The sequence below is a fragment of the Dendropsophus ebraccatus genome, chromosome 6, assembly GCF_027789765.1.
Source record: "Dendropsophus ebraccatus isolate aDenEbr1 chromosome 6, aDenEbr1.pat, whole genome shotgun sequence".
Taxonomy (NCBI): domain Eukaryota; kingdom Metazoa; phylum Chordata; class Amphibia; order Anura; family Hylidae; genus Dendropsophus; species Dendropsophus ebraccatus.
Window position 1 is genome coordinate 105,051,213 of NC_091459.1, and position 14,862 is coordinate 105,066,074.

Genomic DNA, 14,862 nt, shown 5'->3' on the forward strand with positions numbered 1-14,862 from the left:
TTCTAGTGATCATTCTGGATCGGAACATCCTGCTGATCAGTCCATTTTTCCTGGAAAACCCCTTTTATTGGTTTTATAAAGAGCTTTGATAAACTCTTGTTTTGACATTTTAGGACAGAATGTATAGTACGAGAGCTGGAGCTGCAAGGTAGAATCACAGCTTTAGATTTGAACCCCGAGAGGACTGAGCTGCTCAGTTGCTCCCGAGACGACCTGATCAAGATTATAGATTTACGTGCCAATGCAGTGCGGCAGACTTTTAGGTAAGCTGGAGACAAAGCTGGCTGCTTTACTCATTGTAATGCTTCTATGTAATAAGTAGGCCAAATTATATGCAAGCATATGTTTAAGGGGAAACCCCACCCAAAGGGAAAGATTCATAAGGAATTCTGTGCATTAATTGGTTGAAGAGCATCAGTGTCTATCTGGGTTTATTGTGTCTGAGACATTTGTTTCACTTGTACAAGCACCAGAACTTTGTCATGAAATTACATGGACTGTGCCACACAGGTTCTTTACTGTGGATACAGACTCCTATCACAGTTATTGCCAACCATTAGACTCTGTTCACACCTTCAGGGAAAACTGAATAGTTTTGTGCCTTAGGCTACATTCACCAATTTTAAAGCAGCCCCCAAGTGGAGAATCCGGACAGGAAAGTGATGTCTCTTTTTCACGCTAATGAAAAATCTGGAATGCGCGCTTATTGAAATCTGTGCTGTGTTTTTTTTTTTGTTTGTTTTTTTTTTTTTTTTTAAAGCTTGGTGTGGAATTTTCCAGTGGAGTGGGAGAAGATTTTTCACGCAAACCAGTGCTGATTCGGATGCAGAAATAGACATGGATTCTGCATTCAAATTGGCACAGATTGTAGCCGATAGAGATATCTATCTATCTATCTTTTTCGCTCAGTGTGAGCTGGGCCGTAGAATAAATAGGACCGTAGGGCCGTAGAATCAATCTCAGGGCACCTACCCATGATACTGGTGGGCAAATGTCTACTGAGGTACCGTTGGGGTTGATGGCATAACATAGAGAAGAAAGCAGGATGAGATATGTGTACACACACATATTTTTGGAGGATGAGATCTAAAATGATGAAATGCAGACAGTGAGTAGAACTGCAAGGAAGTGGGTTCAGTATATTGGTAGGAAGTAAAAAACAAGATACACAGGAGAATTGGAGGCCTTCTTTTTTTTTAAATAAATTTTTTATTCATTTTTTGGCATACACGTCTTCTCTCAAGAGAAGAAAAAGAGAGGAACAACAGAAAATGAAAAACCACATATAAGACACTTTTAGAAACATACGGTAAAGATACATCTGGCATGTCACAGGTCAACACAAAACGACTGGATACACATTCGCGCCTGGGCACGATAATCTTTCATATTGGAGGCCTTCTTAAATTATCTTGTATGCCTGCTAGAGATGAGCGAATCGGGTTCGAGTCGATCCGAACCCGAACGATCGGTATTTGATTAGCTGGGGCTGCTAAACTTGGATAAAGCTCTAAGGTTGTCTGGAAAACATTGATACAGCCAATGACTATATCCATGTTTTCCACATAGCCTTAGGGCTTTATCCAACTTCAGCAGCCACTGCTAATCAAATGCCGAAAGTTCGGGTTCGGATGGACTCGAGCATGCTCCAGGTTCACTCATCTCTAATGCTTGCTCCTTCTATTTGTGTCACTTATAGAAGGACCAGAACTTTGTCATGAAATTATATGGATTGTGCCGTACAGGCTCTTCACTGGGGATACAAACTCCTATTACAGTTATTGCTAACCATTAGACTCTGTTCACACATTCAGGGAAAACGGAAGACATGAAAGTGTTGTGCCTTAGGGTTATATAGGTCATATATAAGTTACAATTTTTTTTTGTTAATGCTTTTTTTTCTCATATTTTTGCTTTTAGTGCTCAGGGTTTCAAGTGTGGATCTGATTGGACTAGAGTGATTTTTAGGTGAGTATTTCAGAAAATTCCAACTGTGGAGAAACAGGAAAAGTATCATTTTTCTTTACACCTTCCTTTATATGTAAAAATTGCTGGTTACAGTATAGTAACCTCCATGGACTCCTCAGGGGAACTCCTCATATATGGGCTGTGTACAAACACCGACATACAGCACCAACTAAACATAGGGACTCGCTCTACAAAGAGGCAATAGAGGGTTATTTTTAATAGATGACGACTAAGCCTATATGCTCATGTAACATCATCATATTATTTTTTTCAGTCCTGATGGTAGGTATGTGGCAGCTGGGTCAGCAGAGGGGTCGCTGTATTTCTGGAATGTGATGACCGGGAAAGTTGAAAAGATACTTGGCAAGCAACACAGGTAAGGCTGGGAGAGGTGTATGTGTGCATCCATTTCTCCCTTTCCTGTTAGCAGATTGGTTCCCACATCCGAGCATCTTACTTATATGACATAGATTGTTGATTATCCTCTTCTGATTATCCTCTTCTTCCTTACAGTTCCTCTATAAATGCCGTCGCCTGGTCTCCCTCTGGTGCCTATGTAGTAAGCGTGGACAAAGGTAGCAAAGGAGTATTATGGTCGGACTTCTGAGTGCGCTCTCCCCAAAGGCAAAGCCTTCCCTGGTGACTAATGTCTCTCAGCTATTCTGTGTTGGGGGACAATTGTACTTAGAAGAGATTTGGACTCTACACTGAAGTACTGTTAAATATATATAATGTGCAGATTGTGCACTAAGCCCTGCAGGGGGCTCTCACCGCTGTGAAATGAAGGAAATAACGAGCGCTTTAAAGTGGAAAAATTGAGAACGCCTTCTGTGTGAAGATTTATAAAGACTGTTTGATGAAAACAAGTATAATATGTATAATAATATATAATATATCTGGTATTTTAACTGTTCTTCTCATCCTTCATTAAAATCACCCTGGGGGCTATGTTTAAAAAAAGGTGCATAAAAAAGTGCTGCCTATAGAAACCAGTCAGATTCCAGCTTATCAAACATGTAGATGGGTTGGTTGGTGTAGGAACGTATTTCGCTTCTTCAGTTTTAGTAAAGATTCCTGTTTTTTTTTTTTTTGTTTTTTTTTTTAAGTCTAAATAGTTGGCCATATACATCAAATAAAGGAGAACGAAGAAGGATCAGACATAATGAGGTTGTTCAGCCGACTACTATATATATAAGTCTATGGCATACACTGCTTTAGAATGAACAGGAGATTGCTTTTATATTGTGAATGTCTTCATTGCTGTGCTATACTGCCAAGGTGGCGGGGCTTTTAATTTGCACATAGGATTTATTTAATTTGCATTTAGAATATGTTTTAACCTAACATCCTTGGCACCCAACAGGTCCTTGACTATCACATATCACATTTATTATAATTTTTTCCCCCTTTGGGACATGAAAGTTCTGAAGCCCTCTCCTCATAGGCCACAGGTGTCAAAATTACAATTCCCATCATGCCTGGAAAGCTAAAGCTTTGACTGTTTAAGCATGATGGCAATTGAAGCTTTGCAGCTGCTGGAGAGCTGCCAGTTGCAATTTTTGCATTTACTTTAAATTTCATGTTAAGATGGTTATAGGCTTTTTTCTAACACCTTATCACCTGGCATTATACTCAAGGGAGGTCTGCTCTTCACTAAGGGCCCTATTACACAGGATAATTATTGTGCGAATTATTATTATATCATTCATATATATACACAATAATTGTTTAGTGTAAATGCAGGCAACGATCAAACGACCTACAAGAAATCGTTGATTTTGTGCTGACACTAAAATCATTGGGAATCGTTCGTTGTAATCCCTTATCATTTGCTCTTCTGCTGAGATCAGATGAAGTAAATGATCGTTGTAACGATCGAAACTACCAACTATAGTTCTGTGTAATATGGTAAATGATTTTATTAAAAATCGCTTTGTCTTATAGGACCCTAAGATGTCAAACCTTGGCTAGTCTGCTTCCTTTCAGTTGTCAGAGCTCATTCACACAGCACTGTACTGTTCTGCAGACAATACACTACTGAGTGCATGAGACTTCTCTATTATGAGCATGCAAGTTTCCTTTTAACTTGTCTTTCACTTTTCCCATAAGAATGAATGGAGGCACTTGGCTTCAGAATTGTCATAATTGATCACTTTATGGAATTTCTAAGTGGTTTTAAATAAAAGCTGCACCACATCGCCCCCGCACCCTGTACCTCCATACTACAGAGCTATACCTACTTTAAGCGCTGTCATAAGGTGCTTCAGCATTGAGCTGTACTCTGAAGATATTTTCACTCAAAAGCAAAGCATACCATAAACATACCTCTGTGTGACATTGGTGGGCCCCATAGACACCAGAAATCTGCTTCAGCAATAAGGCGGTTATAAATCCTATCTAGATGTACTCAGCCCATGTCAAGTGCACTTTTGAGACCTAGCAGTACAAAGCTTATGATTGTAATATAGAAGAAACATAGAATAAAATATAAAAATATGCTTATATAGGGGAGAAATAAACAGGCTATAAGACTAAGTTAATGTTGTAGGTGGTTAGCCCATATAAATATATGCTTGTTGGTAATATATAAAGAATTCTCTTCTGCTATAATATATAGAAAATTCAGGAAACTTGAGGTTAAATGGCCATGGAGGAAAAAAAAATTGATCAGTCTGGGTCTGAGTTTTTAGACCGAGACCAATCAGGCGAAGAAGACAGGATAAGTCCACACACACAGCGCATTCTCTTCCTGTTGTGTCATTTTCCGACCTGGTCAACTGCATAGACCTGCATTATGCAGCCGCTGGGAGAGAACGCCGTGCATGCAGACGTCTCCTTCTCCTAATTGGTTGTGGTCTGAACACTCACAGATCAATGTAACGCCTAAAGTTTTTTTTTTTTCTCTAGGTTATATAGGCCACAGACTAGTCAGGTCCGCACACCAAAGAAGTGGTTGCTTATGGTCTTCCCATTTATGTTTGCTGTGTTTAAGCACCTCCAATATGTTAGGTTTTTTAAAATGTTACTGTTAATACCATGTAATATCTTAGGTTAGCTCCAAAACGCATAGAGAAGCTCTGTGAATTGTGTTGCGATCCCGACTGAACTATATTAGTGATTTTTGGACTCCCGCATAGTATAAATCTATAATAAGGTGGTATGGCCTCCATATACAATTGGTAAATGTGTATATAGATATCTGTATTATATATTACACCTGCTGTCTTATTCAGGGATCTTTTTTCAGTGCACTTTGTGGTATTAGACATTGGTGTGGATATTTACATATACTGTTATTACAGAGCTGGTTAAGCAGTGGCAGAATATTAGGACCTTGCACTATTCACATTCAAGCTGCTATTTTCATGACTATTGGGCAAGATAGAAAAGCCCAGTCATCCCTTTAAAAGTGGATTCTAAAGGCCCAATTACCCGGCTGTTAGTACTAGTGCTTGCCTACGGAACCTATTACACAGCTCAATGATCATGAGGCCCAGGCTGCATGAGAAGATTTTTGATTTGTCAAAACTGAGCGATCAGCTGATAGGCAGGTGTATTTCCTGTTTGTCGATCACTGGCCCTATTTCATGGGGTGATAGCTGCCTGATTTGACATCATCGGCCCTTGTAATATAGCCTTTATCTGATGTCTAAAGTTTCTCTGCTAATTTGTAAGGTGGGTTTCATCCTAGCATTTTCCAGCATCATGCAAGAGCCTACAGGATAGACTCATGTCCTGTGACATCAGAAAAGAGCCTCCTCATATACCAGGACAGGATCAGATCCATTTTTGAATGAACAGTATACATCTCCTGTGTTAACATGCTTGTGTGAAACGGGCCTCATTGAGTTCAAGACAGATCATGTCCTATTTTAAATGGATGACTTTCTTATAATTTTTTTGCTGTAAATGTTTTAATTTTAATAACTGCATTATTAAATTGTTTTAAAATGACCTAAGAAAGCTGCAGTTCCTCTATACAGTATGGCTGCACACAGGCAGGGTGTATCTGTTTACAAGGTAATTGTGTAATATTGGACTATTACATTGTTCATTCCTTCACATAACATTAGGAGTATGTATTGTGGGTGCTGGCTGCGGATATGCCCCAGGACAGCATCACTTGAACACCTTCTAAGAGAAAGAATTGATGGTTTTCTGGTCCTCTGTGCCATACCGCTTGTTTTTATTTATTCTGGTCTCCTGATTTGCACAACCAACCTTGTAAATAAACTTGACGTTCTGTCACATAACTGAGCTCTATTACTTCTTTTAAAGTCTAGGCTCATAGAAATTTTGGGCTTGTGTAAGTACAACACAAGTACAAGTGTGTGGGCCCTTTACTATACTGTCTATTGCATAACATTTAATCATTGCGCTTAATGTAGAACAAGCATTAAAGGAGAAATCGGGCGATTTATAAAATTCGGCAGGGGGCGATTTGATAACAAGTACGAAATTGCCTCTGCCATGCCTGCGGTGAGCAGCAGGACTAGACACCACTCCAATCACTGAATGGCTGAGCAGCCAGTCCATCAGCCAGGACAGGCCTTTTAATAAATTTTTTTACCTTTATCACATTCCCTGGTGCCCTCTGGCCTTCTCTACATTTCTGCCTTCTGTTCCAGTCTCTGCACTTACAGGCCCCTCAGACAATTATTGGCTGAGACAGGACTGTGGCCAGTGATTGGCTGAGCGGTCTGTCAGTGCAGAGACTGGAACCTGCAGCTGCAGAGACCATGGAAGGCCCGAAGACACTGGGGAATGTGGTAAGGTAAGTAAATACTTTATTATTTTACACTAAAGACAAGGGTTGCACAGACATCGCTAACAATGTCCATGCAGCCCTTGCTGCCCAATAGTTGGCCCATGTAATTGCTCAGTAAATCTAGCAGTTCGGCGCTTGTTTACACTTTATGATCAGGTCGTGTAATAGGACCCTAAGGCAGCAAGGTTATACCTGCCTCCACTTTCCCACGTACAGCACATAGGAAATGGGACTGCAGTGGTGGCCTACCATAGTCAGTATGATGAGACAGAGAACAGAAAGCTCTGAGTGGTGGAACAGCACCCGCTAGAGACCAGCAGCAGGTGACTACATGACTAGTATGGGGTTGTAACCAGAAAGTGCTGGACTGGTAGTGAGCTGGAGGAGGGATCAAAATGAATTATATTTTCAATTACTTCTATGCCTATCTCTTCCCTCTGAAGCCAGAAAACTTAGTTGTAGGACAAATTGTGATGGTTGGGTAAGAGTATCTCCAAAATAACGGAACTAACCACTGCATATCCGGCAGTCTAACAAAAACGTGCTGAACTGGAGACTGCTGTTGGTGCACAAGGCTCATTGACGTGAGAGTGAAGGCCAGTCTGTTTAGCCTGATTACATTAGGGGTTTACATTGGGGACATGAGTGTCAGAACTGTATTATAAAACAATGGAGGAAGGCCAGCCAGCTCAGATGCTGTGGGCAATGCCTTGCTGGGGAACCTAACGGTCTAGTATTAATTGAGATGTTATTTCTCTTATCAAATATTTTTGTAAAGTTTTTTTTTTTTTTTTTTTTTCTGTTTAAACACAAGTTAAAAATGGCAGTAGTATAAGTTACATCAAATGCAAAGCATATACAAAAGCAATACACAATGTGTGGATGGGTCCGAGCTGTTTTGGTGCGGGACAAAGGTAGACCTGTACAACACTGGTTTTAATGTTTTGGCTCTTTTTAGTGTTTACAAATAGAGAGATTAGAAGAGATATAGTAGCTATAAAGCTGTTAAGCTCTGAAGCTGCTGCTCCTGATATTAGCTAGCACAATCCATCTACCTCCACAAACATTAGCAATGGAAAGGATCATGCAGAAGTATGAGGTTTAGTGGAGGAAATCTTTTCAAACCACTTTGTTATATTTCTACTATACTTGCGTACCCCTCATAGGAAGCCTGTTTGTATTTCTGACATAGGAAAATTAGGTTATGAATAGAGATGAGCAAACCGGGTTCGAGTCGATCTGAACCCAAACGTTCGGCATTTGATTAGCGGTGGCTGCTGAACTTGGATAAAGCTCTAAGGTTGTCTGGAAAACATGGATACAGCCAATGACTATATCCATGTTTTCCACATAGCCTTAGGGCTTTATCCAACTTCAGCAGCCACCGCTAATCAAATGCCGAAAGTTCGGGTTCGGATCGACTCGAGCATGCTCCAGGTTCGCTCATCTCTAGATACCATGCGTGACCACAGGGAAGCCTGAGATCATAAGAGCAATGCATGCATTTAATGGAATTGTGTTCTAAACTCCCCATGTGCACTGGAGTAAATACACTTCACCCTCTTGCAATCAGAAGAATAAGTCTTGGTTCTGCAGAAACAAAATTACTTCTTGTGTAAATGCTCAGTGTAATCGTCTTGGTACTTTTTTTTTTTTTCTATGTTCCCATAAATTAAATACTAGGATACCTTAGCACTCTAACCTATTATAGCTGTACCTCTGGACTCCATTTCTTTTGTATTAGAGCTTAGTGCTATTCTTTTTGGCCCTGTCATACTTTTTGTAGTAGTACAATAGTAGGTAAATAAAGAGCTGTGTGTAGGATCCTTCTCCTGACAGGTTACCCAAGGCTCAAGTGAATGTCTTACATGTGTGCCTGAATTTATCCTTACTTACCTAATCACAAGGATTATGGGAAGATTATATGTAGGTGCAACACTAAAGCTGGCTATAAGGTCAGATGTGCTAGGCTCAATGGAGATTTACTATTCACTTGTAAGATGATTGATAAAAGTTAACATAAAGCACAGAGACGTAGCTAGGGGTTCAGCACAGAAGGAAAGCAAAATACCTCTGAGACCTGAGTGGGCCGGTAATGTAACCCAGTACTGGCTATATATACACCACACTATAACCACATATCATCACCCACATAATGGCTGAATAATGCCACCATAGTGTTACTGAAAAATCTGTATATAGACCAATATTCCCAACATATATGATAATATGGTGGTAGATATCAGTTGCACAGAGGGTCTGCAGTTGCATCCAGGGACATCTTCTCTGAGCAGAGCCGCCTTCTACATCCATCTGAGACAGCCCTGAAGACTTCCTCTAGCTACAACTCATCTCTTCGGAATTGCTGATTAACCTGTTACACTCTATGTTCCACTACCCTCTCTGCCCTGCAAACTCCCCATACATACAGTCCCAAAGGGTAAAAGTGACCTACTAAGGCTCCACACAGCAGTAGACCTACCTTATGTTACACTCCGCAACTAGGCCCCCAGGTTCGGTCCACACACAGTAATAGCCTCCTCTTGTTCCCTTGTTCATAAAGTAACAGGCTTTTCTTTTGTCCTTGCATATAATAACCTACACTTTTGTCCCACACTTAGGGTACTATTACTTAAAGCTATTTTTTTACGATAAATTATCTCAAACGACCGATATAGCGAACAACCTGAAATCGCCCACCCAATTACATAGAACGATGATTGTTACTTATGATCGTTCTTGTGTCGTTCGGTCGTTTGTAGTAGCGACAGACATCTTATTCCATGCGAATGATTTGCAAACAATCAATGATAAAAATAGGTCCAACTTCTATCAAACGACCATTTCTCATTGGTCGTTTTATCGTCTACTATTACACTAAACAATTTTCTTTCAAATCCGAACGATCTAACGATTTTTCGAACGATAATCGTCCTGTGTGTTAGGGCCCTCTTTTCCTCCTTTACAATAATAGACCCCTCCTTACCCTTTCTTGGGCAACAAGAAAAATAAAAAGCAAAAGACCAAAAAGCTTCCTTCAGTAGACTGGACCTGGATACAAGTAAGTATAGCTTGGTTTTAAAGCATAACTAGAAAAATAATAATAATGTAAATTGTAAACATGCTTTATTTCACTCCGCCTTTAAATTTTGATTTTGAAAGTTATAACAGTGACACTTTAGGTTTCATCCAGAGTACCCCTTTAATAAACAGATTTAGATAGGAAAAATTTACAGTCTAACTGAAACAGAAATTACTGTATAGGAGGCTTAAAACTTGGTTAGGAACAGCCAAACTCTGCTACAGAAGTGAGCTTACAAAAGATAGTCACATGTAACAGGTCATACACCATGGCACGACTGAACGTAAAAACAAGACACAAGGTTGTTACATTGCATAAACAAACTTTCTCCTTTGCAGCATACTTTGCTGTGTGCAAACTGAGAACAAAAGGGTGGCATTAACGGTAATTGTAGGTATGTCAGGGAAAGTTCAACTCGACTTTAGAAGATGTACTGTACAGTGGTTGTAAAATTACAAGTGCTTTTGTTATGTTATCCAAAGCTGGAATCGTGGAAATATATTATGTCCCCATCTGCTGCACTAAGGCTGCATACACACGTTCCGGGAAGTTGTCCGTGCTCATGGACAATTTTACAGTCCATTGCTTTCTATTGGGCTATTCAGATGTTCCGTGATTTCACGGATCCGTGATCCGTTCTGTTAAAAAATAGGACATGTCATTACTCGGAACGGATGCACGGAAAGGATTCCCCATAGAACTCAATGAGATCCATGTTTTTCACAGATTTACACGGACATCCGTGTAAATCTGTGAAAAACACGGATGTGATGTAATCAATGTAATTTAAAATGCTTTAACACAGATCCGTGAAAAAAATGGAAGCGGATGCAAAACTGATGAAAAACGGACTGTTTTGCACGGATCACGGAGGTAGCAGCCGGACCACAATCACGGACTGGGAAAAACACTGAACATGTGAATGCAGCCTAAGGATCCTCTCAGAGAATCTTGAAATTTCATCATTCAGATTCTCTCTCCACATGGATATACACTCACCGGCCACTTTATTAGGTACACCATGCTAGTAACGGGTTGGACCCCCTTTTGCCTTCAGAACTGCCTCAATTCTTCGTGGCATAGATACAACAAGGTGCTGGAAGCATTCCTCAGAGATTTTGGTCCATATTGACATGATGGCATCACACAGTTGCCGCAGATTTGTCGGCTGCACATCCATGATGCGAATCTCCCATTCCACCACATCCCAAAGATGCTCTATTGGATTGAGATCTGGTGACAGATCCGCCCACAGAACTGCCGCTCACTGGATGTTTTTTCTTTTTCGGACCATTCTCTGTAAACCCTAGAGATGGTTGTGCGTGAAAATCCCAGTAGATCAGCAGTTTCTGAAATACTCAGACCAGCCCTTCTGGCACCAACAACCATGCCACGTTTAAAGGCACTCAAATCACCTTTCTTCCCCATACTGATGCTTGGTTTGAACTGCAGGAGATTGTCTTGACCATGTCTACATGCCTAAATGCACTGAGTTGCCGCCATGTGATTGGCTGATTAGAAATTAAGTGGTAACGTGCAGTTGGACAGGTGTACCTAATAAAGTGGCCGGTGAGTGTAGTCTTGGATATCCCATACAGAGATCACCTGTGATAATACCTGATACACTGAGTATAATTATATCACCTGTTAAATACTGAGGATATCCTCAAAACATGACCTGTTGGTGAGGCCTGAGGACTGGAATTGAGAAGCACTGGTCTAGACCAGGGATGTAGAATCTTCGCCTTCAGCTTGTTGCAAAATCACAGTTACTATAATACCCGAACAGCCAAAGTCTAAGCGTTATCTGTCCAGGCATGATAGGAATTGTAGTTTTGCAACAGCTGGAGGGCCAAAGGCTTCCCATCCCTGGTCTAGACAGTAAGTTTGCCAACAGTCAGAGACTAACATATTAATGTGCAGGCTACTGTATGTTTCTCTATTGGAAGCCAAAAAAAGTCCAGTTATCATCCTTCATGGCTACACTAAACTGACCTGAAGAGCCATCGGTGGAATTGTCACCCTTAGTCTGTATAATTTTGCACCCCTAAGTATGTACAATGAGTGTCGATGTACAATGTATGCATTACCACACAGTATTGTGCAGAAACAAGGAATCCATCAGGAGACAGGAGACCTTGCCAGTAGTCTGTGGAATGTTTGCAGTGGGCCAGTAATTCCAGTACTGTCCATGCTGCCTTCTCCTCTACAGTACAGTGGGACAGGGCTTCTATTGCAGCCGCCTGCAGGAGTAACCCTACGCCACTCTAGGTGACTGGACACAGGGCAAAGAAGGCCTGGCCAAAGCACTGGGGCAGAGGGAAGGCGAGTGGGATTTATAGTATTTTCTATTTTGGTTGGGAGCTGTCTAATGGGGTAATTATCTATAGGGGGCTTGTACTAATGGAGGATTACCTAGCTACAAGGGGCTTCTACCTAATGGTGGATTTCCTGTCTAATGGGGCATTTACTGAAATGGGGGATTACTTACCTACTGAGGGCATCTATCTAATGGGGAGTGGAATTATATACCTACAGCGGGCTTCTATCTTAGGGCGGGTTCAGACTACGGAATTCTCACGGATAAATTTCGTGGAATTCCGTCGTCTGTACGTGCTCACGGCCGCACCTTTCCGCCGACTCCATAGACACCATTCTATGGGCCGGCTGATTCCGCATTCCGCCCCAAAAATTTTGTCACGTCACTTCTTTCGGCGGAATGTGGAATCAGCCGGCCCATAGAATGGTGTCTATGGAGTTGGCGGAAAGGTGCGCGGCCGTGAGCGCGTACAGGCGACGGAATTCCGCGGAATTTATCCGCGAGAATTCCGTAGTCTGAACCCGCCCTAATAGAGGAATTCTCATATACTCATTTACCTTATAGGAGGGGGAAATTATCTACTTACTGGGGGGTAGTAACCTAATGGGGGTATTAACTGCTGACTGGGATCATTTACCTACTGGGTGCATATACTAATGGGGGGGGGGGTTCTACCTGGTGGGGACATCTACCTAATGGGGGGGGGTTCTACCTACTGGGTACATTTATCAAACTGGGAGTGTTATCTACCTACTGGAGCCTTCTATCTAATTAATCCAGCTTTAGGCTGGGTTCACACTACGTATATTTCAGTCAGTATTGTGGTCCTCATATTGCAACCAAAACCAGGAGTGGATTAAAAACACAGAAAGGCTCTGTTCACACAATGGAGAAATTGAGTGGATGGCCGCCATATATTGAAATAATGGCAGTTATTTACTGTTATAACAGCCGTTGTTTTAAAATAACAGCAAATATTTGCCATTAAATGGCGGCCATCCACTCAATTTCAACATTGTGTGAACAGAGCCTTTCTGTGTTTTCAATCCACTCCTGGTTTTGGTTGCAATATGAGGACCACAATACTGACTGAAATATACGTAGTGTGAACCCAGCCTTATTCTGTAAATCAAATTCTGTAAACCATATTTGTTCTTCTTCACTAGACACCTGAGCACCAATGTTTTGCTCACTCCCAGGTGCAGTCCTGCCCTCTCAAACATTCACTAATATTAACACACTTTTAACCCCAAGCTTTGCTTTGACCTCTTTGGACACCTGTGATGGGTAAGGAAGATCCATCTAATGGCCACTAATGTCCATGCCACGCTATCCCCCATCCTGTGTCCTACAGCCTCATGTTAATGCTCCTTGGTGCTGACACAGATACTTCTGGCTCATCTCCTAATCCTGCTTCCTTTACACACTCCACTAGGGATTAATGGGATTTCTCCTCCCTATCCTCCTGCTGATGCTACAAATTCAGCTGCAGATACTTGTGGCTCAGAGTAAATTTTCTGCGTTCTCCTGGACCTCAGAGCTGACCTCCTACCTGCCTTTATAGTAAGAGACAACATATCTTTGGATATAGTTTGGATTATTCTTGTAGGCCTTAAATGTCTGTAATATAGATAGTTTATCTATACCGGTACTACTGTTTTTAGTATTGCTTAGTGACTTTCATTACCTTTTGTCATAGCAATTGATTTGCATCACTTATCTGGCTTGTTTAGTTGCTTGGCACAGGTACACTACTAGATAGCATTACTATTGGTGCAGTCTATGTCACACTGTTGAGATGGCTGTGTCCGCACTTAGTACTGAGTTACAGATAATGAATTCAAACTTTGCATTTGCAATTATAGCTGTAGTTTTACCATTACTTTTGTTGGCATCATTGGCCACTATTGCCTTTCCCTATAGCTGTTGCATTAGTTTAGCATATATAATATATACAAGAGGTACATATATGCTCCAGGGGTTATATTAATGAGCTGTTATTGAGGGTAGTGTGATATTGTTTTTGCATGCAGTTGTATACTGTCTTTATGAGGCACAGTGTTCTACATTACAAGCATTGCTTCTAGGAGAGAATATCTTTAATTCTATACATAAATTATGTTCCAAAAGCAAGGTATGAGTGCTTTACTACAAAGGTCAGTAATACTGCAGTGAATGAGGCTGAAGGCATAATACTGCCTCACTTTTACATACCGTATTACACACACAAGTCTCAGCCTGACTGGTTCTGATGACCTGAAGTGACAGCTGTCAGTCTGGGTGATCAGTCCTGCCGTTAGGCTGGGACTAGTATCAGTAACACGGATGAGTCTGTATTACACTTGTGTGAAATCGGCCTAAGGATCGGGGACTGGTTCTTTTATTTTATACAAATATATACATATTCAACTCCTTATATAATCTAGCTTCTTTATCCATTCATGCTAAACCACAATATTTTTTGCTTAATGCCTTCTATTTAAATGCTTCTTTCTTTAAAGTTGATTTCTGAAAGGTAAAAGAATTATATTTATTTGAACATATGGATTTAGTGACATACATATTATATACTGGAATCCATTGTGAAAGATTTATTTTTAAGTTTTTTTTTTTACAAAGGAGTTCTATTAAAAATATACAAAAATAAGTGTATAAGAGTACCTGGTTCAAACAATACATTTCTACATGTATGTAAAAGCAGCAGTGCAAAAGGTTTACTAAATA

The 14,862-nt window shown here is 40.7% G+C and overlaps 1 protein-coding gene across 3 annotated transcripts in view; it reads left to right on the top strand.

The window, feature by feature from the left end:
- The window catches only part of ATG16L1 (autophagy related 16 like 1), a 35,253-nt gene extending 29,032 nt beyond the window's left edge, over positions 1–6,221 (top strand). For all 3 annotated transcript variants that reach the window (XM_069975521.1, XM_069975522.1, XM_069975523.1), the window contains 4 exons: positions 114–263; positions 1,921–1,968; positions 2,243–2,344; positions 2,482–6,221. In XM_069975521.1, coding sequence (XP_069831622.1) covers positions 114–263; positions 1,921–1,968; positions 2,243–2,344; positions 2,482–2,575 — 394 coding nt within the window. In that variant the 3' untranslated portion in view covers positions 2,576–6,221. The remainder of the gene's footprint in view (positions 1–113; positions 264–1,920; positions 1,969–2,242; positions 2,345–2,481) is intronic.
- Positions 6,222–14,862: the final 8,641 nt, after the last annotated feature.